The sequence below is a fragment of the Bacillus rossius genome, chromosome 14, assembly GCF_032445375.1.
Source record: "Bacillus rossius redtenbacheri isolate Brsri chromosome 14, Brsri_v3, whole genome shotgun sequence".
Classification (NCBI taxonomy): Eukaryota; Metazoa; Arthropoda; class Insecta; order Phasmatodea; family Bacillidae; genus Bacillus; species Bacillus rossius.
Genome location: NC_086341.1, coordinates 38,643,004 through 38,669,308, shown reverse-complemented (window position 1 = coordinate 38,669,308; position 26,305 = coordinate 38,643,004). Strand labels below are relative to the sequence as shown.

Sequence of the window (26,305 nt, the reverse complement as noted above, 5' to 3'; positions counted from 1 at the left end):
AACGCACTTTTTTGTTAAATCGGTCGCCGATCTGTTCCCTTGCTCGTGTTCGGTTCGGACACGTCCTGGAATACGGGCCGGAGAGTCGGGCTCGCCGCCTCACGCGAGCGTCTGATATTATCTTTGAAAGATTTGTGCAGTGGGAGTGCATGATTTGATGTAAGCTTTTGGACATACGGCATTGCTAAAAACTTATGTGTCTGTAGAAGAAATCTACAAAAAAAAAAAACACAAAAGACAAAAAACACAAATTAAGCAAAAAAATTGTGGTTGTCAACAGGATGTAAACACCACATAATATTCCATAACAGGAATATGGTCAACAAACAAAGAAAAAACAAAGAAAAATGGACTAACAGAACGAAAAAAACAAAACAAACACAAATCATGACAGCACAAAAATATTGAACCCAAAAAAAATTCAGCTCAACAGTTGAAACGAGACAAACACACGACAGAACGAAAAGACGAAACAAACACAATGGTTTGTTAAAACAAGCGAGGCGCGTGCGTGCGCGGGTTGTCACGGTGGGGGGGACTTGTTCGCAGATCTACCTGCTGGCGGCGGCGCCCAGCCGGGCCGTGACGGTCCTGTTCCGGCTGCACATGAACTTCCTGAACGGCGCCGTCCTGGCGTGCGTGTTCCCCGTCACCGAGTCCCGGCTGGTGAGTCTCTGAGTCCCTCTTGCTCCCTTCCCGAAAAATAAACAGATACCACCTAGGAATTTGGATTTCATAGTGTCCAAACAGGACGGATACTTACCTAGGACTTTTGAATTTTGTAGTGTCCAACCAGGACAAATACTCACATAGGACTTTTGAACTTGGTAGTGTCCAAACAGGACGGATACTCACCTAGGACTTTTGAATTTGGTAGTGTCCAACCAGGACGGATACTCACATAGGACTTTTGAATTTAGTAGTGTCTAAACAGGACGGATACTCACCTATGATTTTGAATTTGGTAGTGTCTAAACAGGACGGATACTCACAAAGGACTTTTGAATTTGGTAGTGTCTAACCAGGACGGATACTCACATAGGACTTTTGAATTGGGTATTGTCTAACCAGGACGGATACTCACCTAGGACTTTTGAATTTGGTAGTGTCTAAACAGGACGGATACTCACCTAGGACTTTTGAATTTTGTAGTGTCCAACCAGGACAAATACTCACATAGGACTTTTGAACTTGGTAGTGTCTAAACAGGACGGATACTCACCTAGGATTTTGAATTTGGTAGTGTCTAAACAGGGCGGATACTCTCATAGGACTTTTGAATTTGGTAGTGTCTTAACAGGATGGATACTCACCTAGGAATTTGAATTTCATAGTGTCTAAACAGGACGGATACTACTTACCAAGGACTTTGAATTTTGTAGTGTCCAACCAGGATGGATACTCACCTAGGACTTTGAATTTTGTAGTGCCATACAAGACGGATACGCACCTAGGACTTTTGAATTTGGTAGTGTCCAAACAGTATGGATACTTACCTTGGACTTTACTTTGAAATTTGGTAGTGTCTAAACAGGACGGATATATACTTTTTTTTTTAAATCGGGTCACCATATTCAGCTTTAAAAATTTTAAAAGTTCGTTGAGGTATCTATATAAAAAAAAAAACAGAAGTGCAACCTTGCATTGAACACAGCACATCCAGTTGCGAGGAAGAATGGCGCCATACATCGAGAGACTACTCACTTCGTGAATCTGGCTCGAATGCCTTCTTGCCCATCTCGATATCTGGTTTCCCGCGGTTCTTAGAGAAACCGCTTTGCATGTTTCTTACAACGTGCTTTGGTCAAATATACTTTCCTAATGTTCATGAATAATTGTGCTGCGTGTTTTCGTTTGTATCAACCTCCATGTTGATGATCGTTTCTGTACTACAGACCCAAACCAGCATAAATCACAATAAAAACTCACGTCCAATGATACCGTGTTTTTCATCAACCTCTTTTACGCGTTGGGCTGGCAAGAAAAGACTTGTAATTAATTAATTTCTTCCAAATTAGTTATCAGCCACTGGCTACATAGCCTTGTAACTTGAGATAACGTTTATCTGGCTCAACGAAAAACTCTAGGCATTTATAAACACGCTTTGGAAAAAAAAGTATGAGTTAACGATGTTGTGGTCTAAAATAAAGGTATTTTTAAAGACATGATCTGTTATAAATCGAAAATATCTGATGCTGCACTTAGACATGCTTGGATCCGCGGTACATTATTTACTCTTAAAAAACATTCTTTTTTGATGTGACAACGTCTAATAAATCGATGAACGCTGGCTGCACGCACGAAAAGTGTCCCGTAACGCACATTGTCCCGTTACGCTCATTGTGCGCTTGCGCCTAATCTATCTCTCTTCCACTCGATTAGAACAACCATCGATTTGACTTTTTCGAGGCACATTAAACTTGAAACACTCCCATTCGTTTCCTACTTTTCCTATCATCGTCCTATCCTTAACAGAATAACACAGATTGGAAGAAGTTAAATAGCAAACATGTATAAAAGTTATAGTTAAAATAATCTCTTCGTTAAAGTAATAAACATATTTGAATTAATGAGTGCAAATGAAAGTAAATTTATCAATTAAATTGTAGATTTCATTTCACTCCTTCTTTGTATCCGTACAAAATAGTAATAAGTCAATAAAAATTATTCAATTTTATTCATAAAAGTATGCAATCATTTCATCAAAGTTTTGTTATGACATTGTCAAGTTAAACTATCGTCCCCCATACAGCACAAAATGTTACAGATATGTTTCAGAAATATAACTTTTGAAACATTGTAACATGTTTGAAACATTTCGCAACCTACCTGAAACATCTCGGATATACTTCAGAAACGTCGAAATGTCCGCCCTGTGAAATATTTCAATGAAACCTCCCTGCAACATCAAATGGTAATGTTTCTGAAATGTTTCAATGAAACCTCCCTGCAACATCAAATGGTAATGTTTCTGAAATGTTTCCACTAATGTCCCATCAATATTTCTGAAACATTTAACCGAAATATTTCCATAAATGTTCTGAAATACATATAAAATGTATCATGTGACCCAAAATACCTCTGGAAATTAGGATGACTGAGGGTATATTTATAATTTAAAAGAGTATTGCACTTTAACAGATACCATAATGTTACAGCTGCATTGGTCAGCTAGTTGCAGTGAAGTGCAGTGACTGTGTTCCAATTCATCACAGCATTCCCTCGTACACTTCCTCTTGATCATTTTGTGCATAATGCCCCTTGACCACACCCTTTGAAAGTGTTAATCGGTGGATTGATATGATCTTGTTCGTATCTTCTTGTTTTCGTCAAGTTTTGCTTGTCCATAGTAATGTGTAATTTTTTGATTATATAAAAAAATAGATATTGTAATATTATTTTGTTTGAAATTATTTTAAAGATGTGCTCTGGTAGGGCATAGAATGTAAATTTTTGTCGTTTTTAATGTAATGATAATTGATTATATTACTTAATAATTTGGCTTGTACAATAATTAAAAATTTACTTATAATTTCTAATGTAAGATTAAAAAGGCCTGCCGACAAAATCCAACAATTCAGGTAAATTAATGAAACCATATTCTCCACCCTACTGAGCTTAATTTATAATTTTTATATATATATATATATATATATATATATATATATATATATATATATATGAACCAAGTTAAAGAAATAATTTAATTAATAAAGACATCAGATGTTTTCCCAGGTCAGCGTACCAGACTTGCCTAACATTAATTTTACAAACTATTTTATTATTCTAAAAACAAATTATGGTTATAAAAGTAAAATTTAAATAAGTCATCAGTATGCTTGCAAAGTGAATGAAACTTACATGAATGTAATAGGTAGCCCAGCATTGGTGTCCATGGTTCCTGTCCATTGCATTTTATTTTAATGGGGAATTTGAATGTGATATAGTGGCAGGCAGGCATGCATCTACATCAGTACATGGGGAAAAAGGGACAAGCTAATGCACAAAGGTTCCATTATTAAATACAATGACAATGTCATCTTGTAATGAATAAATTAAATTGAGGCTCCCCAAGCTATCTGGATGTGATCTCCTTATGCTCAGCACAGAAAGTATGCTAATATTTACTTAATCCATAACAACCAAACCCCACTTGCATAGGAGACATGATTACTGAGCATTTTAAAATAAAATTTTCACAACCCAATGTGTTATGGCCACTTCAAGTTTGTTTTTGAGTATCATAAATGAGCACTTGTCCATCGATGTCTTTATCTGTATTTGAACAATGTCTTGAGAATTTGGGTATGGTTTTCTATTGCATTCCAGATGTTGACATTCTCAAAAATCACGACACTGTTATTGTGTACGGTATCAGTGGTCTAGATAATCATGTGGTATTACATTAACTTGAAATACTTGATACACACAAGAAAAAAAATCGCATTCAACCTCAAAGAAATGTTATAGAAATAAAAAAATAATATACCTATATACAATACACTAACATATTATAATAGAAAATTCCTACTTGTATGTTGCACAGGAAACCGGTATTAACATAATGAACAGCCATGAGACTTGACCTGTGCTCGTATTGTGATGTACTTTTCTCCTTATTTAATGCTATAGTAAGTATATATGGCTGGTGCTTGTTTTTTGGACATTTGCAAGAAAAAATGTGCGCTTGAAAACCCTCAAAAGACATGTAACAATTTTATGTTATAATTAATGTCTTTTTCTTCTTAAACACACATATACTAATTTACAGAGGGTCTAAATATGAAACAATGCAGTCTTAATACAATTTCATCATATAGCTTTATAATCGACATATTGTTTTCCATTTCACACAAGCTCAACATAAATGAGACTGGACTAGAATCGGCTGTCCTCACTAAACAAAAAACTTGTCTGACCAGCCTAAATGAAGTGAGATGGTGGTGTAGTAGTGGAATATAAATAGGAATGAAACAAATGTGCAATGAGAAATACTCTTTAACATTGTAATGTCACTTTCCTTTATTGAAAGACTTATTGTATCAGACAAGAGCTCAAATTGATCCAGCTTCCCTAACATTGAGTGGCCAGTGACTTGCTGAAGATACAATAGTGGCAGTCCATAAAAAATCTGGTTTCCTTAATTTTTTCTATAGATAGCATGTTAATCTACCTAAAGTTCGTGGATTAAGCTAGGTTTTATATTTGTATTTTAATACTACCAAATTGACTAAATAGCCTAAGGATAAAACAACAAATACAATATGGCAATAGTATATAGGGTCTCTAAAATCCAAATTTTCAAAGTAAATACACAAAATAATATTAACACAACAGTACTTCCACACAAACTATATTCAAATGAGATCACTAATTTATTGTAAACTATAATATAAATAATTTTGTAATATGCAGTACAAAATTTTAAAATAATATGAATGGCGAGTTATACTTTGTACAAAATAGAAGGTAGCTAGTTTGGCCTAACTCGTCAACAATGAAGTCATTAGAGATAGAGAAACTTATTCAAACAGACAATAGGGTTTTGGATTGTAACTTCTATGATCTATGTTATGAAACCAGCCAAGAATGCACCTGAAGTAAGTTAAGAACCATGTATAACCATAATCAGAAAGCCACACCAGGTCAAACCAGGTTCTTTCCATTTGAATACTTAACAATAGAGGCAAAGATGCAAAGGGGTATTTTCAATAACAAATAACAACATAGTCTGAGAAGTAGACTTTAATAAAAAAAACTATATATATATATATATATATATAAATAATATATACAATACATGAAACTTTTAACTGACTCTCTATGCAGATGTTCTTGGAGATTTTTGCTGGAAAAAAAAGAAGAAAAAACAATTATTTTTAACTTGTTTCAGGTCAATTATGACATGTATGTGAGATTTTTAAACATGTAGACACTAAGTTGTTACATTATTTATTTTTAAATTACCATGCAAACAGAAAAAAAAAGTTTCTGATGCCAATGATAAATTTCAAAACTGAAAGCATCTTAAAATGGACAAATTGGTATTGCAACCTATGCATTTTTTTTTTCAAACTTATTAAGCAGGAATACTTCTTCACTGGGAATTTCTTAACATGCTATTTACATTCCTAATAATCAATTTAATGGTGTCTGGTTAATGCAAAGAGGCCCATGACATTGTATAATAACACATTTTAAGCAAAGTTTTAAAAGAAAACTTAAATTTAAAACCTAATGATTTCCTAATAAGTGTCTGTGTGAACAGTGCCTGTGATGTTACATCATTACAATTCAGCCCATGTTTTTGTGCAATAATACTCTTAAATTTCTAGTAATTTTTTGAGCAGATTCTCAATATTATCCTTTGTAGTGCACATTTAATGTTTATTTTCATTATTTAAATTGCTACCACTACATAACTATACACATGTAATCTAATAAATCATCATTTAATGTGTTTCCTTTATTGTCATTTAATGGATGGAATTAGGTTTTGTCAAACTCTCCAAATCAAACATACTTGGTTACTACCATAATTTAGCATAAGAAAAACTAATTTAAATAGAAAAACCAATGATGCTTATGCTTAGTACAACACAACTCGAAGACTTGGAAGGCCAGATTGCAGAAATAACTTTGTTAAGCGAAATGGCAATTAATGAAACCGCTGTCTAATTATATGTGTAGGCCTAGTGCATTCACTTACAATAAATTACATTTATGACAAGCCAGATATAATAGCAGGCTTTATTAAATTTCCGTTAATAGTAATACGTAGGCCTACAACATACGATGTAAGTACTACAGAGTGCAGAACATAACATAATAAAAGTTATTACTTAACCAGTAGAATTGTAAATTATTTCAAATAAAACACTTCAATATTTATATTAAAATAAACACAACATAATTAATTTATGTGTTGTGCACAGTAAATAAACATTAATTACCCTTAACTACATATTATAGGTTATGAAATATATTTACTTAAGTATATTATAAAAGCCCGAAATAAATTGGTTTAATCAAATGCTATTAAAACCAAAATATTTAGGAACCTATAAGCCTATATTTGTGTGATTTTTAACTAAAGATAATAAATAACCCATACATTAGCATTCGTGTTCTACAGTCAACGACCATATATAGCTACAGTAAGTAGAAAACTCATTAGATGCTTTCGCAATTTTATTAAATCGCGAATATCCTGTTAATGCATCACATAAATTAAAAAATCAGACTGAAAACAGCGCACATATAAATATGGCACGGGAATGTTAAGCATACCGACAAAAAAAGACATTCCTTAACCTACAGCTTTACACATTTCGAAGACGCATAAAAGAATGTTTCTATACCGGTACTTGCTTAAGTGCGAAAGTAAAAACAAAAAAAAAGTAAACTAACATGAAATAAATAATGTTAAAACTTACAATTTATTCACCACATATAAAAATCCAAGTACCAAAATACTGCGCCAAAACAAGAAATAATACACAAAGACAAAGATTTCTAAACTTCAGTGCCAACAAGCATGATGGGAAGTTTCAATATAATGTCTCAGATACATTTCAGAATCAACCACAATGTAACATTGCCAAACGAATCTTGCTGAAATGTATCTGAAACTTCATTTATAGACATGAGTACTATGTGTCCAATGAAATGTTTATGAAATATTCCAGAAACATGACAGATGAAATGTAATCTATTCGAAACATAGTAATGTTACTGCAATATCACAGACATGTTACTGAAATATCACAGACATGTTACTGAAACATTGTGTGCTGTATGGGCCGTAAACCGACTTTACAGACAACCAATTTTTTTCGGTAAAAATTTCTGATTAGATTTTAAACTAACGTCCCGATGAGCTAGAGACTTTAAACATAGCTCAGAACTGGATAACAATTCAATATTAACTCGCTTTCTGGTCTGTCTGATGGTTTGTCTGTTCGGTAGAAATTTTTGTTTTGTTTTGCAATGCCCTAAAGATTCGTGGCTTTAGGCTACGCGTCGAACAGTACAGTGATGCGGGATGCATAACCCAGCGCTCCGCAGGCGGTGTCTAAATCACCGACTGCTCTTGGCCTTTTCAACGTTTTCATTAGGATGTAGGTCGGAATAACTTCATAAAAACCAAGTGCAACATTTAACCAAAATCTTTTGTAAATTCTCCAGCTGTGTTTTTTTAATGCTCTTTACTAATTAATCAACGCATTTAACTTCCTGACTCGAAACTTTTAACATAGCTCAGAACTGGCTGACAATGCACATACAAGACTAAAAAGCAAAAAAAAAAAACAATAATTATTTGAATAAAACATTAATGTACTACGTTTTCAAAACTGACTTAAGAGCCTTATACAGGTTTATAACCCCATATGGATTTCCAACCCCATATAGATTGTCTTGAAAATTTGTGATTGTGAACTTTAATACTTATGAAAATAACTGTAAGATTTAAGATGAAAAATGTGGTGCGCATGCAATAGATGATTGATGCATGAATATTTCAACTAATTATTCACTAACAATTTTATTACACTGCAAGTGAAATGAGCTATTGTGTGTGTTTTTCAATGACATATACTCCCAACACTCCTTTCTATTATCTATAGAATGCACCCCATTTTGTTAGTTTTAAATCTGACAAGTATTTTCAAAGGTATTAAAAATTCACAATCACAAATTTTAAGGAAAATCACAATGAGGTTAAGAATCTGTATGGGGCTAAGGGAAATTATTTTATACTTTTTAGTCAGTTTTAAAATGTGTTATATTATTTTTTAAATAATTATTAATTTATTTATTCTTTTGACATTGCCTGAATTTGGCATGTTTTCTGTGTGTTTGCATATTATCTTTCTTGTTTTTTTTTTTTTTAGGTTTCTTATGACATTTAGTGTAATCAGCAATGGCATGTGTCAAAAACTACATCTTTAAAGAAGTAATTACAATCTCTGGAACAATTTTAGGATATTGATGTATCAGTGTATTACTAGACATACTATATTATTTCAATAGAATGATCTTCAAATCAAAAGCAACCAAATCAGAAATTAGCATGCTGTTCAATTGATGGGTGTTCAAAACCAAATTTGGAAGAATCTTTAATGGGGTGTAATTAAATATAAAGTATCTCACAAATTTACATTTAAAGTGGACATAATTATGCAACATAAAAATATCTCAAACTAAAAGTTTACGAACTTGCTAAGTGTCATCATCTAAAGTCGCTCTTGTTGTTTTTCACAATCTAAGTTAAAGGAAAACAAATTTCAAAAAATTATATTGGCTTCTGGAGATAGCATGACACTTATTGGCCTACTCGAAAACTATGTAAATAATGTTTTTTTTTTTTTTCCAAATCCATGGCACAGTTATAAGAAATTTCAAAGAAAAACTTTTAAGATTGACCCAAGTAAGTAAACTGTTTAAATGTTTTCTACAAGGTTTGACTGTATGTTAAATTATTGTTACAAAACAAATTAAATAATAAGTAACTGATAACATTTTAATAATTTGTTTTCTAGCTTCCATGTGAAACCTCTATATATTGGATCCAGCATGGAATGATGATGGTAGTGCCTTACTACTTAATACGCTTAGGAGGTAAGTTTTCTCTGATGATAAATAGAACAAAAGTGATATAAGTGAGTTTGCTTTACCTACTATTGCGTGTATTCCCCAGTCGTACATCAAAAACATATGGGTGGGCACTTCTTAATCTAGTATTTAAAAAAAAAAAATGAAAGAAAAGAGTAGTAAAATAATATTAATTAAAAAAAATGATTATAAATTTATAAGAATACTACTTCAAGTGAAATGATTTTATACACTTGATAAATATCTAGAAGTTTGCAATTGAACATGTCTTAATGTCATTGGGGCCTACATAAATTTATTGTGTCATTGTAATATTTTTGTATTCATCCCCAAACATTGATTTAATTCAAATTCGTTTGATGTTATTTTATGTATTTAAATGATGCGTGGTAGAATTTTTTTTTCAAGTCAATTAAGATATGTTGTGTTCTGTGTTTACAAGGCCTTGTAAGTTATTTTTTCTCATGTGTTTTTTATTGTAATGTGTACATTACTTATGTAACATTAGAAAAGCCAATGACATAGTTGTATGTTCCGTTGGCTGACATTAAAATGGAATGAACGCAGGCTGTATGAGAGCAGGGGTGAGTGAGGGGCGGGAGTTAAGGAACTCGTAACACGGGTGACTTCTCCCTCCGTTCTCTCTGCCTAGGCATCGGAGAACAGTGCACTAGAAGACATCAGCGAGCATATAGCATTTTTTAATGGACTCTATACCTCTCTCTCTATCTCACACACAGCCTCTCTTTCTCGGAGAGAGGCATGTTTGTACATGTGTAGAAATATGAGTGCAAAATTATCAGTTTTTAAAATTTTTTTTAAAAATATTATTCATATCTGCAATGGGTAGAAACCCGGTGGCAAGAATTCTCCCTACTTTAATCTCACTTTTCTCCTGAACTGTGCTACACTCCTAGCCAATTCGCACTCCTTCTCCAGTACATTACATTCTCTTATCGTTCTCACAACCACCACCGATTTTTTACCCATTGCAGATATCAATAATACTTTTTAAAAAATAAAAAAATATAATTTTGCACTCATATTCCTACACATGTACAAACATGCCTCTCTCCGAGAAAGAGAGGCTGTGTGTGAGATAGAGAGAGAGGTATAGAGTCCATTAAAAAATGCTATATGCTCGCTGATGTCTTCTAGTGCACTGTTCTCCGATGCCTAGGCAGAGAGAACGGAGGGAGAAGTCACCCGTGTTACGAGTTCCACATTATGTGCTTGGCACCTTGAAGAGTCTCCCAATGTGCTCCCTCCTGCTTCTAGGTTTTCCCATCACGTATCGTCTCCCCAGCTGCCCCACTCCCCCAATCGGTATTTGTTACATCCTACACATCATACATTAAATTTGCAATCAGTATGGAGTGAGTGTAATGGTAGGCCTAATGTGTGTATGTGTAAAATGTGTATTGCATACATGTGCACTTCCCACCTATGTAGGCAAATGCAATATGTAAACTACTCGTAAATGTGAAATTATACAAATTTGCACCGAGTATCGTGTGCGTGTGACGAGTATTGGGCGTGCCTGCCAATTCACGAGCGGGGCAAAAGCAATGCACGAGTGAGTTTAGAATTGCCCTCTTTGCCTATCTTTCCAGCTGCTCTCAACTGCAGTTGAAGAAACGAATATGAGTTAAGCCATATATCTGAAAGTAACACAATATGTAACATTACGTGAATCTTATTTTTTCATGGGCAAGACGAAGGCACTGTATGGTAGCACAAAGAATCGTATGCGTTGCCGGCTTAACCATGCAAGCCAAATTGAAGTGTTGGCAAACTTTAAATTAAAAGTTATACCAGAGACACATCTGTAAATATGTAAGTATAAAAAACATAATCATGTACCCACTCACTCTTCCCATACAATGACATACGTACATGATATTGTTAGCAATCATTTATTCAGGGCACAGACTCCAGAGCAGGAGCAGTATGGGAGATTTTCAGCCATGATTTCCCATTGATCACTATTCCGCAAGATCACTATCACTTTTAACTTAATATGGATCAATCACATACAATCAAATTTTTAGTATTCAAAGAATTCAATATTTGAGGAAAAAGATTCAAAGAAAAATATTAGAGGACATTAAGTAAATTTAAAAAATTCAACACTGATAACCTTTGAAATTTACTAGGCCAATTTTTTTCCCCCTCCATTCCTATCCTGCTACCATTACCCAAGATATTGTACTTTTAATATGTACGTAAATTATAAATAAATTTAATATGTATTGATTCTGAAAACTGAGTTTGTGAAACAAACATTTGAACGGTCGAATGTTTCAACACCGTGGTGATTAATATTTTTAATTATTTTAATTTTGACTCTAGAAATCTTATATTAGGATTCAAGGGGTACATTCAAAGTTCTCTTTGTGATTCAAATCTGAGATTTGGATTCAAGAAATTGGTATTTGAACCATCACTTCTTCGCTAAAAAAAACACTCTTCCTATCACCTTGAAACCTTTCATCGTTCAAAGAAACTGCTGATCTCTGTTGCGTCGAGTTCCCGTGTGTGACGGTTTTTGCGGCACTGTCGCTGAAGCCAGTGAAGCAGGCTGTGCCAGGGTTAGTGTTACTTTGTTACAACTTTACATTACTAACATGTTTGAGGAATAACGTGCCCATGACAATGTTGATTTTTCCATGAAATTGGAAGGTGCAAATCATTTAGAGAGACATCATTATGGAAAATTTTCTTAAATGTTCATTTAGTCACAAACGAACTGGAAAAAAAAAAAACTCCCACGGACAATTGGCAGCCAAAAGAAGATATATTTATTATTTTGTTTGAAGAGACTGCAGTAACGTATGTAGCTTACAGAGATTCTTGAACTTTAATTTGATGGTACTCTTGGTTCAAGAATAGTTATGCCTAAATATTAAATAGCCTGCGTATTTTTGTTCCCTAAGATTATATAGTGGGTGCCGTGAAATTTAAAATTTGGGCTCACATTAACCTCATCTCTCTTGAAAAAAAAAAGTATTGTACATGCATGTACTTTGAATTTTTCTCACTTAAGTATCCAGCTTCACTTCATTCATACCTCTCTGGCTTATGATAAAACTATTTATTTATAGACATATTTAAAAGTCATTTTCATATTTTAAAACTCTTTTTTCATTAAAAGTGAAAATTATGTTTTATGTGAATGTAATCTCTAATGCTTCTGCTGTGTATAGGTAAGGTATTATTTTATTGTGTATATGATTTATTTCGTATTGAATATTTTTTTATTATAGTTAAATTTTTTTTTATTATTTATAAAAATTTGGTTTATCAGCAAAGTAAATTTTCAAGTGTGTTGATGCTTTATGATTATTTGCATTCTAATGCTTGTCGCTGGAAAATGGTGATTGTGGTTTTCACTAATATTGTTCCAATTCATTTTTTTTTTTTACAGGTCCTTATAATGTGGAGAGTATACTTGACATGAGTTGGTGTTCTCTGGCGTATGGAATCAACCTTCTCTATCATTTTGTGATACTCCAGGCTGTTGCGATAGTAAGTGGGATATGAATATTTGTAACTAAGTATATTTAAAAAAAAAAAAATTTGGAACTAAAAGTCACATCAGCAGACATTAGAAAATGAGGATGTAGGGAGATGGTGAGGGGGTCATAATTTTAACGCACAGCAAGGGGGAGAGGGTGTCTGCAGCTCCACATGGGTCACGTCACGGTCTGGAACAGAGTTAGTAGCCTGGTCCATGATGGCGTAAAAGATATACTCTTACGCCGATTCGAAACAGCCCCTCACGACGGCTCCATCTCACAGTTTAAACCCTTGCCCATGTAAAATGAGCTCTATGTTGACAATACGTCGCACCCTAATCAGTTCCTCTTGAAAGTTGTTGCACCTTCGTTGATGCTTGGAACATTACAAAAGTTGTTTGGTGGTCTTGTTTGCTAACACATCACACTTATGTGGCAATGGGTTTGATCTGGTGATTGTTTCTTATTGTGTGTCCAGTTGTATTTTACCATAATATATCGCAATAAAAAAATGAATTGTATGTGTTACTGATGCAAAGGTGTATAATTACCAAAATATTTTTGATTTTTAGGTATTCTGAGAGTAATTCTTCTATATAATGTATCAAATTTAAAATACAGTAAAGCAGTTGATATTATGCATAACTTCAACATAGCCAAAATGTATTTTATTTTGAAAAGATGAATGATAAAACTTTGATATAAAGTTGATATGCAATAAAGAACAATTACCTTTGATCCCAACATGCAGACATGAGCACCCAGCAGATTCACAAATGGTTTTGAACTCACGGTAATCTTGCAGGTGCTGTGTGTTTTCATGCATCATTTTGGTTATTTGATTTTATCATTATTATTACTCAAGGGTTGTTCCTGGAATTTTATCAGGATACATGTTTTGCATTTATTGTTTTGTCTGAAATTTAATCATGAAATATTTTGTAAAATTTATTTGCAAGCTTTAAAAAGTCATGCAATTTACAGTAAATCTTTGTTGAGAAGTTACTCAAGGGAAACAGAAATTTAAACTCTCTAACAGCAAAATTTTATTAAAATGTTTAAAATTCTATATAGTCATAGTTCCAATGCTAAATTTTTCAAACTTCTAAGCAGGAAATTCTCTGAATTTGGATTTTCTTAGGTGGGTTTTACGGAGTTATAATTATGAATGAACAAGCGCACGACTTCACCACTACTAAATAACACTTCAATAAATATCTGTTGGCCAAACTTTTGATGAAACATGAAATGCAATGGAGCTATATCTGGTGATTATTGAGGGCTAGACATTAAATGATAAAAATTCATTAAAAATGTGTTAGTGGGTGTAGCATGCAAAACTGAGCCTTAAGCATCCACCTGTTTGAATTCGTGAGCTCTAAAAGCATTGGGACGCTAAGGGAAACACTGGCTCACGCATATCAACGTCCTCGCCTCTACGCACCAGGCACCTGATTGGCATGCAGTCTTCGTGTCGGTAACACATCTTTATGGGGTCTTTAAGTGGCGACCCTATCATTTTACGCTGGAATATTAAAGATAAACTACCTGCATGTCTCAACACTACTTACAATACTGTGTTTATAATTTTTCATATATGTACCTAAAAATTGCCCTTAAAACACCTATTTCTTTTTCACGGTCTACTTTTCACTGTCCAAAAATTACATGTTCAAGATGGAACCATAAAATGAAACTTCTGTGGGCAGTGGTTCTTAAAATCTATTAGTAATGAAACACGATAAATAAATAGTGAGCCGTTTGTGAATGGCGCGTTAACACTCGGAGCTCTGCATGCCCTTTGGCGGTCTGGCCAGATGGCCACCTCAAAGGCGCTCCCCCTTCCCTCCCCGGGCACACATACGGTGTGAAACTGCTGAAGGTATCAGAGTGGTGGCTGTTTATGAAAAAACATTTAAGAATACATTGAGAGGACAGATGAGTGGTTCCGTTTCAACATTTTGTTTTTAAAATTTTTTTTTTTTAGGAGAGTGAAAATGGCCAAAACGGTTATTTTCAGAATAATTTTTAGGCATTAAATACTCGGTACATATTCTTGAAAGACTCGAGGGATGTACATTACTCCTTCATCTTTGTTTCTCAGAGGCGTGTAGTGTACGGTTGCCGCTGAAATCCGGTAGTTGTGGCATGCAAGACGAGAGGTTGGGTGATCCAGGGGTGTAGCTGGGGAGGGGGGGGGGGGGGTTAGGGGTTCAAAACCCCCCCCTCCCTCCTTAGCACCAAATCTTTAATTAATATCTTATTCATCACTGAAACGAATTTCATATTAAAATTAATAAAATTTTTACCATTACAATATTTAAATTTAAGTACCAAAAAACTGCTAAAATAGCACTATTTTACGCCTTAAAATCCAAAATTTCGCGGGGGGGGGGGGAGCCCCGGACCTCCCGCTTTAATACGGGGGGGGGGGGGGGGCAATGCTTCTTAACACCCCCACACACACAAATCCTGGCTACGCCACTGGGTGAGATAGCGCTGGCCTGTCGCAGCCGACCGAGGTGAACCTCAACAACATGCTGTGCCCCGCGACCTCGGACCCGTTTCGCGGCCAGTCCTACCGGGCGGTGGCCGTGCTCCACCAGGCGCTGCTCTGCCCCGTCACCTACAAGCTGTGCTGCTGCGCGGCGTCGCTGCTGGCCCCGCGCCGGGACGACGATGCTGCCACCGCCAACGGCCGCCTGCGCGGCGAGTGAGGCCCTGGTCCCAAGCGTCTGCTCTCCGGGACACGTCACCTTAACCTCGATGCCTGGCAGATGTGCGATGCTCGGTTCGGGAACAGCTGCCTGGAATCAGGGCCACCGTTTGCTAAGTAACATACACACGCAAATGAAGGTGTTTTGAAGAAAACGTCGTGAACTGATAATCAAGCCAAAAATAACTGCAGACGTGAATTCCGTTTGCGTTACTCCGTGCGACCGATAGTTGTCGAACATTTTTTGGCCGTGGCTGTAGCCGTGCATGTTTACGTTTTTAAAATACGTGAAAATGTTTTTTTTTTTAAGTATAAGAAAAACTGGGTTTCTGTATTACTTTGTAGTGTATATTTATTATAATGTAATTTCTAATTTGTTCTTGGATCTTTTATTTTTTTTTCAGTTAAATTGTTAGTAACCGTGAGGTTCAATCTCATTGGTTGCCGGTTTTTACGTTTCCGTGTCTTTGTAGAACAGTTTCAGAAAAAGGGGGTTGTCTGTAAAGTCTGTTTACGGACGATAATTTCACGTGATAACGTCATAAGAAAACATTGATGAAAATTTTTGTACTTTTTTAATTTTCAAATATTATTTATACAGTTTTTTGCAAATTTAATTTAAATAATTTGTTTAAATATATTCAGGAACAATTAGTTAAAAAGCCTGCCTAAAGCCTGTTTGATGTTATAGAAGATTTTCTTGCACGGCGGTTGGCTGGTTCTTGCACGCTCGGCTCAGGCGAAATGTGACAATTTTTCGTGCGTGCAGCTGGCGTTCAACAATTTATAAGTCGTTATCACGTCAAAAATTACGCAGAATATGTCATGGGCAGAATTTAGATGTGCATTAAAAATAAATAACAAAGTAATAATAGAACAAAAGATATTCTTGTACTTGAAACAATTTTTAAAGTATTCAGAACATAAGCAAACATGGCTACCAAGTTTCTATTGGTCGCACAGAGCAACGTAAACATAAGAGCTCAGCATTGCCGAGTCTGTCTCCGTCTGCCTGTCGTTGTAGAACACACTGTTCCATGAGATCCATCTCCGTTTGCGTGTGATTGTAGAACGGGCCTTTGAACTGTCAAGAGAGAGAAATATTCACGAAAAACTAACCTGTTTAGTTCACTTGGTGTAATTCTGTCACGTGACAAATTTATTGCTAACCAGAAGGAGTATTCTTTATTACAGATTTTGAATTTTCTCAATTCAGAAACAAGTCTTAATTTGCAAGCTGTAATCTTTTAACCAGACAAACAATTAGTTTTTAAGACTGTCTTCACTAATTAAAAATGGTTTGTTGAATGCATAACCATAAATAACAATATTTTATTTTCATCACAAATGAAATTTTTATTTTTTTATTTTATTTTTAATTTTGTCACCATATGGTTTGTATAATAGTTCCCATGATCTCATTAAACAATGGAACTACTTTTTTTGAATGGTTTTTCCATTGTAGAAGATTGAATCAACATACTATTATGTTGAACATAAATAATGGTGTTATGTTAAGGAAACGACTTCTGGTAAAGGTATTCATATAAGTATTTGTTTATGATTTCTCTTGCTCTTTTGTGCTCATCATTTGCTATATTTTACTTATATTTGATCATGTAAAGATGCCAGATATTGAACACAGGTAAACTATCTGGGTAACTTTAATGAACAGGTAGAGTGAGCTTTAACTCTGATTGAGATAACCTTGTAAGGTTTTTAAAAGTGCCTATGAAGGAATGTAAATAGTGACATGTTTGTTTATGAGTATGGTACTTACTCCAACACACATGCTTGTGTTAAAATGATAAAATACAGTTTTTTTTTATCATAGTTTGGACTTATTTAAATGCACTAGTCACGGAAAATGAAACATGTACTACAGTGAAAATCACTTGACAAAGTGATATTTGATTTTTATAAACTTAACAACAAAAGCTTTCAATGTAGGGGTTCAAATTTTTTACTGCACAAGTAATAGATTCGTGGTACCAACATTGAAAAGCTTGTCTACCGATAGGACTCAAAATCTTATGTAGTGGTCTGTACAGTAACACATTCTTAAGGGTGCAAGTTTCAATGGAGTAAGTGTTTATGGTATCTAGTGTCAAGTTCATTTAAATATGTTATGAATGAAATTAACAACTTCAGGTTTAATATTTTTTTGCAAACATGCAAGCTAGTTGGAGAAGCACATGTGAACAGATGAACAGATACGCGTGTCATCGTTTACGTTGGCTGAGTTTCGACGGCTTGGCGGGCAAATGGTACGTCCAAGAGTGGGTCTGTCTACATCATCGTTATTCTATGCTCACGACACAGCTGTGATTACCTGTAGTTAACAAAGCCGCTGCAGTATCGGCAACCAGTCTGTAGAGCGTAGTGATATCAAGGATTGGATGAAGCTGCCAGTTTGGGAGCAGGGTGTCCGCAAGGAAAAAATATTTCGTACCAACTTAGGCGAGAAAAAAGTACTAGATTTGAAAAAAAAAGTACTAAATTATAATTTGTTATGGTTTTTAACAATTTAGGAAGTTATTATGACATTGCAATGCTCGAACTTAAATATTGCACCACACACACATACATTCCATAGTTTTTAAAAATAATTACGCTTAATAATAAAACATATTGGAGTTACTATATTATTATTATATTAAAGGAAAAAGTAATATATCTGAGCGTAAATGTACTAGACCACTAAAAAAGTTATAAAAGTACTAGATCTAGTACGAAAGTACTAATTGTGGACACCCTGTTTGGGAGTAGTGTCGATGGCAACCATAATTTCTGGGGAAAGGAAAAGTGCTGTTTCAATTATTTATATTATGTATTAGGCCGAGTCAGCAACATAACTTTATTGTAGGAAGGCTCTGGATAAATATGCTTCAAGAAAATACATTAACATTTGCTGGCATTGAAACCACAAACCATGTAATGTCACTTTGTTTTTGAACAAACAAGCTCAACGCAACTGTTAAAACTTCAATTTGTAATGATTTATTTTTTTGGTGATTAGATAAATTTTTTTTTGTAAATGTAATATGAACTTTATAAAACTTAAATATGAGATATGTATGGCTCAAGAATTTTTCTTACTTGGTACGCAGGTTCTTATGTTTGTGCTTACGTGAACACATCTTGACAGGCTGTACATAAAAGAATATGAATTTTGCAATTCAATGGTTAGAAATAACAATTTTTTTTTTTATTCAGACCAATTCAAAGTTTGAAACAAGCAGTGTTGGTTTGGATGAAAGTTTCAAAGCAACCTTTGTGTTGGATGGCGGTGCAGAGAAGGACTGTGCTATTTAAATTTTGAGCTTGAACTATTACAAGTCTGGACTCCTTACCAAATAAATGTGAGGCGCTATATCATTGTATATTTCAGGACAGTTTTCCCAGACTGCTTCTAACGGCACTCACTTGTCCTTGGTGGCTCGCTATTCAAACACCGATTGGCCGCCCCACACGTAACTAAAGCAAGTAAGGCTGTGATGTATGGGACTCAAGTGGATGTAGCCACATTAATGGTGCTAACCAGTATTTCTTAAATAAATTTCTCAATAATTTTTAACAAAAAAAAAGTGGGCTAGTTACCACATAATTTTGACAAGCGTACTGGCAGTAAAATATGTGACTTACATTTCTTAAGTTGCGAATGAAATCCAGAGTTGAGAAGAAAGCAGGTACATTTCCTTACATGCCTTCGTGTAAGGCCGGCCGCACACCGGATACGGCGCGGCACGGCACGGCGCGGCGTTTTGCCGTAAGGCGCCGCATGCGATGTGGTTTGTATTGCTATCAATGGAGGTGCCGCACACTGCATCGTGCACGGCATGGCGCGGCGAGGCGGCGCCGCAAGGCGCCTTGTACTGCCTTGTCAAGTTTCGTCTTTCGGGCAAGAGGCTTGATGCAAAGCGTTCTGCGCATGCGCGAGAATCGTAGTTGAGAGGCAGTGGTAGTGGCGTGTAGCAGTTGTTTGTCTGTCAAACGAAAATGGCAAGCCAGGAGGATGATGTTGATGCAGTTACTAGTGTTGATGTTGACAGGTTGTTGTTTTATGTACAAAACAACCCACCAATTTACAATACATCGTTAAAGGAACACCATAATGTGGACGTCATCTCAAAAATTTGGAACGACATTGGCAAAGAGCTGAGTGTACCAGGTAAATGTTGTTATACGCCTGTCTTTAGTACTATCTGTTGTGCGAGTATTTTAATAGTAAGATAGTTCAACAACGAAATATGCTAAGAATTTTCCCTGTAAGTTTTAAGCTAGGCCTAATATTAGCACTTGTTATTGTTGCATAGGCCAAAAATGGCTACAAGAAACTTCTGTCTGTCTGTCTGTCTGTCTCTTTGTCCTACGATAACGGCTAAACGCGTTGACCGATTTTTATATTTTGTTGCATGTATGTTCCTTATACCTAAGCGGATCGATGTAGATATAAGACTTTTACTTTCTCTCGTCCGTTTTAAGATAGCGGCCAGTTTTATGACGTCACTACAAGAAAACATCACCTTAAAATCACTGAAACAATTAAAAATAACCCACTTCCCGATATCGTAGAAACTTGAAATTTGAAATGTGGGTTCTCCTCTATATTTGGACTGGAAAAAAAAATCACAAAATTGAACATTTTTATAGTGCGGGCTGTTATGTGGGGCTGAAAATACCCTTGCATCCTTAAGATTACATGTTAATTTTGATACTACTGTGAGTTTTAGGTTCCTCAATAAATAAAGCGGCAAAATTTTACCAAACTGAGCGCTCACACTTGTAAACCCTAACACTTATTTACGACATAAAACAATATCTTTTTTAGTGACCCTAGTTTTCAAAAAACCAATATGGCGGCAAAAAAAAACAATATTTGTTGTTTGTTGACCGATTTTGATGAAACTATGTTTCACGCTGTATTTTTGGTCGCTAAAACGAATATGATGTAATTTCTTTTGAAATTTCAAAATTCAATCTGCCAAAATCCAAAATAACGGCCGAAAATCGATTGTGGCTACCGAAATTCAAAATTTAAGTATGTTTATTGACCGATATTGATGAAACTTACTGCATATTGTAAGACATTAAGAATAAAATAACAGCAACATTAATTCATTCAGAAATAGTCATACTTTATTTAACACATCTTCTATACATAATACAGTCAATAACAAATCATGTTGTTTATACAAAAGCCATTTGGTCTTGCCATGGTACTGAACCTTCAGTGTTGAAGTATTCTTTAAAGTTCTCTCTGATGTTGTAAGCAGCTTTAGCTGCTCTTGCCCTCGAAGTCTCTTGTTTATTGTCACACTCAACTTCAATGTTCATCATTTCGTCATACACCTGACTCATAGTACCCTCTTTTACTCTAATTACATTGTGGAGAACGCAACACGCTAACACAATGATTTTTGTCTTATCTGGATGAGTTAACATAGCCAATTCGAAAACACGAAATTTCTTCGCCATCATACCGAAAGCACATTCAACAATTCTACGTGCTCTAGATTGTCTATAGTTGTATATCCTTCGTTCTCGTGTCAAAGAATTCTTGTTGAAGGGGGTCATCATGTGTCTGCTGAGGGCATAGGCTTCATCCGCAACAAAGACATAGGGAAAATCAGTTGTCTTTGTCTTAAATAAAGTTTTGGGCTTTGGTAAGTTCAGTTTTTCATCGTTAAACAAACTACCAAATGTTGAAGAATTAAATACACCTCCATCACTGTGTTTTCCAGCTTCTCCAACATCGACTGCTACAAATTTACCTTCCGCGTCAACAATAGCTTGTAGAATAATAGAGTGGTATGATTTGTAATTAAAGAATAATGAGCCACTATTCCATGGGGCTTCAATGCGTACGTGCTTGCCATCAATAGCACCGCAACAATTTGGAAAATTCCATAGCTCTTCAAACCTCACTGATATTTCCTTCCACTTCTCTGGTGATGGATCAGTCATTAGGAACATTGGAGACATTACGGACCAAATGGCAGTACATGTTTCTGCTACAATCTTTCCTGCAGTAGTAGCGCCAACTCGATGGTTGAAATGCATATACTGGAACCGATCACCGGTTGCAAGAAATCTGTAAAAAAGGACAAGATAATAGAGTTGCTTACAATTTTTCCCACAATTAAATATTACAAATAATATTGTTAAGATGTGGAATTGATTTGTTTCAGTATGGAAAATAAGTTTACCACTTTTATTTTATTTAGTGCTCTTTCGTAACTTCTGGTTTCTTTTTAGGTAACACATGCAAGAAAAAGTGGACCAATCTACGTGGCTCATACGTTAGATACGTAAAGGAGTTGAAAAAGACACCCAGTGGTTCCAAGCAACAAAAGAAAAAGTGGCACTTATTTGATGCTATGAGCTTCCTCCAACCTTGGATTGGTACTACGCGGAAAATGACAGGTAGTTTAGATGACTTTTTGCAAAATAACACCGATGTGACCCAAGACATATTAAACGAATCACAAGTACAGGGAGAGGTTGAAGACGATCCTCAACCACTTATTGAAAAGCAAAACAACTTTAACCCCTCAAAAAAACAAAGAAGAACTACAGCAGATATAGTGGCTGCACCAATGGTGGAATACCTAAAAACTGTCACAGAAAAACGTAAAGCTGGAGAGGAAAATTCTGATAGTGCAATGTTAACATTTTTTAAAAGTTTAGTGTCCGAAGCCGAAACGCTTTCTCCAAAAAGACAACGCCTCTTCAAATCATCGGTCATGGCAAAATTGCATAGCCTGTTGGAGGATCAAGATAGTGAGCAGAGTCGCTACACTCCGTCCCCTGCTTCAGTGGCTTCGTCCTCAAGCTCAACGTTGAACCATCAGTTCTTTCCTCTGATTAACCAGTTGCATGGCGTAAACTATAATGATGGTACAACTCACGGTGAACAATATCATCAATTTCCATGATTGACCACAAATATTTTGTATTGTTTTCTCAATAAAAATAGCATTTGTAACGTTTGAAACCTGGCATTTTACTACCCGAGGTTGTCACAGGTTATTTTATACATTTTAAGTAATTATTTGTTTTTTAGGGGATACTACATGAACGAATTATAGTTAACAAATTGAATAATGTGCAGTTAATAAAAATAATCTTACCTTAATGTGATCAGTAGTCGTTCTTCTGGAGTTATGCTCAGCCTATAGTTGGTGTTTTGTTTTTGGATGGATGGAGAAATTAATCCAAGAATGAAATCAAACGTTGCCGGTTTCATACGACAATAATTATAAAACTTTTCCGGATCTGCTCTTAGCTCAGCAATAAACAGTTTTATGTTACGTCTTTCATTGATAGGATGCACCCAGATTTGTCTCTTGGGGGAATCATCTATTGACTTTAGGAAGTACCACAACGCTATTACAGTCGCCTCTTCTTCTTCTGCGTTCATTTTCACGTGTCACAGACTGAAAACTGATTTCACGAAATATGTATCAATCTATCAAACACACAGGTTCACTTGTCTGAATTCTTCAATCCACTGAGCGTCTGCTCAAATTGCTTTCCCGCGCCGTGCCGCGCCGCGTGCTGCTCTTAACCATCGGGCGCGGCGCGGCAAGGCAAAACGTCTCGCCGCGCCGTGCCGTGCCGCGCCGTATCCGGTGTGCGGCCGGCCTAAGTCTTCACCAAATTAATTATATTGTTATCTTACCTTTGTACATTAAGGTATAAAGTTTCTACTAAACAAATAAAAAAAAGTACATACGAACATTTATGCAATAATTTTACTGGGTGATTTAAAGTTTAAAAGCTCAAACTGGCAACTTCATTCATTGTTCTCAAATGTTTTAGGCTGTTTCGAACCCATGTATGTGTTGGGATAGTTTAAAGATTTTTAGCATGTATTAGTATACTAAAGAATTTTCAGTTACTTGTACCATATTGGTATTTGAAACAATAATTCAACCCTCCAGTTATTCAGGGCAGTAACTTTTTTTTCTAGTTAGGAATTTTAGGTTACCAGTACAAGACTTATTCTTTGCTTCAGTAACAGAGTTACCATATTAAAAGACTAAGGCATAGAAAAGACATAAGTTTTATTTTATGATATTAAGAGTTTATGCAGTACTGCCATTGAGTTAAATGTTTTTGTGCTGTGGTAATGTTGTACAAAAAACTGGAGAATGTTTCTGCTTGTAAACAATTTACTTACTCCAGTTACCCTGTATTAGGCATAGGTTAGTGATACATAGAAGTAATTTTCTCCTTGCAGCATTTGCCATAATGATAAAGATGTGGAATAATCTCTTTATATTTCCATTGATATTAAACAGTATCTTGGTGTAAACAGCTTATAGATTTATAACTAGCTGCTGATATGTTATCTATAATTGTAACAGAAAGTTCCAGTTATATTTCTACACTACAATATTTACATTTTCTGTGAATTGGTATGTTCCATCTGGGCCAAACTGTGAAATGAAGAAATAACCTTGTTTTTCTACCACAACTCCGTGCACTTTACTTGTGCAAATGTTAAGGTGACAAAGATAGCTATGGAACATGTTTTACTGATTGTCTGCTTGGTTGTACACTAATGAATTAAATAATGAATAATTTTTATGTAGTACTAGCAAGAATATTTCTAACATTAATTTAAAAAAAACCTTATTTCTTACAAATCAATTAAATATATTACTTTCTATGTTACAAACAGTGACTCTCTTCTTTGTCTTTATTTGTCACTTGTTAGATCTAAGTTAGAATATTGTTCAGTTATTTGGAATTCAATTAATGCTTCCGATAGCATTAAATTAGAATCCATTCAGAATAAATTTTATAAAATAATTAAACTTAAAAACTTCTCTCAGCTTACAATAGATTCTCTTTCTGAACGCCGTATCTATCTGGATTATGTATTTATTAAAAACTGTTACTGTTCAAAATTGAATTGTAAGTTCATTCTTGATAATACTGGCATTAGAATTCCCCAATTTAACAGCTGTTTAACATCTACCCTATGTAGGTACATACCATAAAAAGAATGATATAATTTTTCGACTCATTTCTAATTTCAATAAAATTGATAATCTTTATCTGTAAAAGTGATGTAATGTATTTTTTTAAATTTTTTTTTACATAAGCCTGCAATTAGTAATTTTATTATAATGTTTTGTATTTCTTTTTATGCATTTTATATTTTGATGTTTATTTTTAATAGTTATATTTTAAACTTTGTTTGTTTGTATTTTGTTTGTATTGTTTATATGTTGTCCTTGTATATATGTATCGTGCCCGCCGCTAAAGCCCTCGGCTGTTGGTAGGCATGTTACAACATTAATAAATAAATAAATAAAATAAAACCAACTGAAATAGAGCACAGCTAAAATGGAACTGTGTAATGACAGTGGCACTTCGTAATTCTGCGACACTAGCAGATGGCCTATTTTCAACATGTTGCCCGGTTCTTGATGGATTCTGTTGGTTGAGGGAGTTACTCTCCATAGTATGGATTCATTTACCATTGTCTGGGCTTATGTCTTAAGGTAGTTGCAATTGTAAAACTCCTTTCCTTACTAATTCTTTACACACTTAAATTAATAATCTGCAGTTATCTTTGTTACGTGTTTAAAAACTATTGTAATATGTTTTGGAGGACCTTCTTTTCTGTTCATTCTCATTTGCTCATTTCTTTTAAAAAAATTAAGAGTGTTACCGTTATGGGTTATTAGAAAAAGTTGGTAAGTACAGTTTCTGAAATCTGGTCTTTTGTAATAACCGAGGCAAAGAATATAATCTCTGTGTCCGAAATAAGTTAGGAAGTGTAAAGAAAATTTTGTATGGATGTTACATTATTCATTTTTAATTTTTGTCAAGTACAATTATGTCTCATTTCTCTCTGTTGTTACAACCTTCTTGCAGTAATGAAATACACATCACATTTATAGTTCCTAATGCTTAGTTTTTTTTTAAATTTTATATTTTATTTATATATATATTTAATTTATATTTTATAGTTCATTTATGTTTGTTAATGCTTAGGTTGTTTATTTATTTAAGATGAAAACAATGGATATTTTTTAATGTTGTGCTATTTATTTAATATTTTATGTATAACTTGAGTAGTGATTGAAATGTAGTACAGTGAAAGGTCTTAAATCCAGCTCGCTCTGGATTGCAATTTTGCTGGATTATATAACATCAATACAACTTTAACAGGAATACCAAAGGAAAATTAATATACAGTGCAATGGTGTTTGAAAGAATTTTAAATAAGCTGCTCAATACAAAAAAATAAATACTCGTACAAAGCTGTGAGAATGTAAAATGTAACCTGCCAGAAAACGGGAAAGACTGTTTTCAAATGTTAACTAGGGATGGGCCATTCAGATCCTCAAATACCATTAAATCCTTAGTATTCGAAGGATTCGATATTTGAGGAAAAAGATGTGAAGAACAATATTAGAAGAAATCAAGTAAATTT

General features: G+C 34.7%; 1 protein-coding gene across 3 annotated transcripts in view; it reads left to right on the top strand.

Moving 5' to 3' along the window:
• The window catches only part of LOC134538804 (transmembrane protein 164), a 71,230-nt gene extending 45,453 nt beyond the window's left edge, over positions 1-25,777 (top strand). For all 3 annotated transcript variants that reach the window (XM_063380307.1, XM_063380306.1, XM_063380308.1), the window contains 4 exons: positions 550-666; positions 9,543-9,621; positions 13,043-13,143; positions 15,647-25,777. In XM_063380307.1, the coding sequence (XP_063236377.1) occupies positions 550-666; positions 9,543-9,621; positions 13,043-13,143; positions 15,647-15,850 (501 nt within the window). In that variant the 3' untranslated portion in view covers positions 15,851-25,777. The remainder of the gene's footprint in view (positions 1-549; positions 667-9,542; positions 9,622-13,042; positions 13,144-15,646) is intronic.
• The last annotated feature ends 528 nt before the right edge of the window (positions 25,778-26,305 follow it).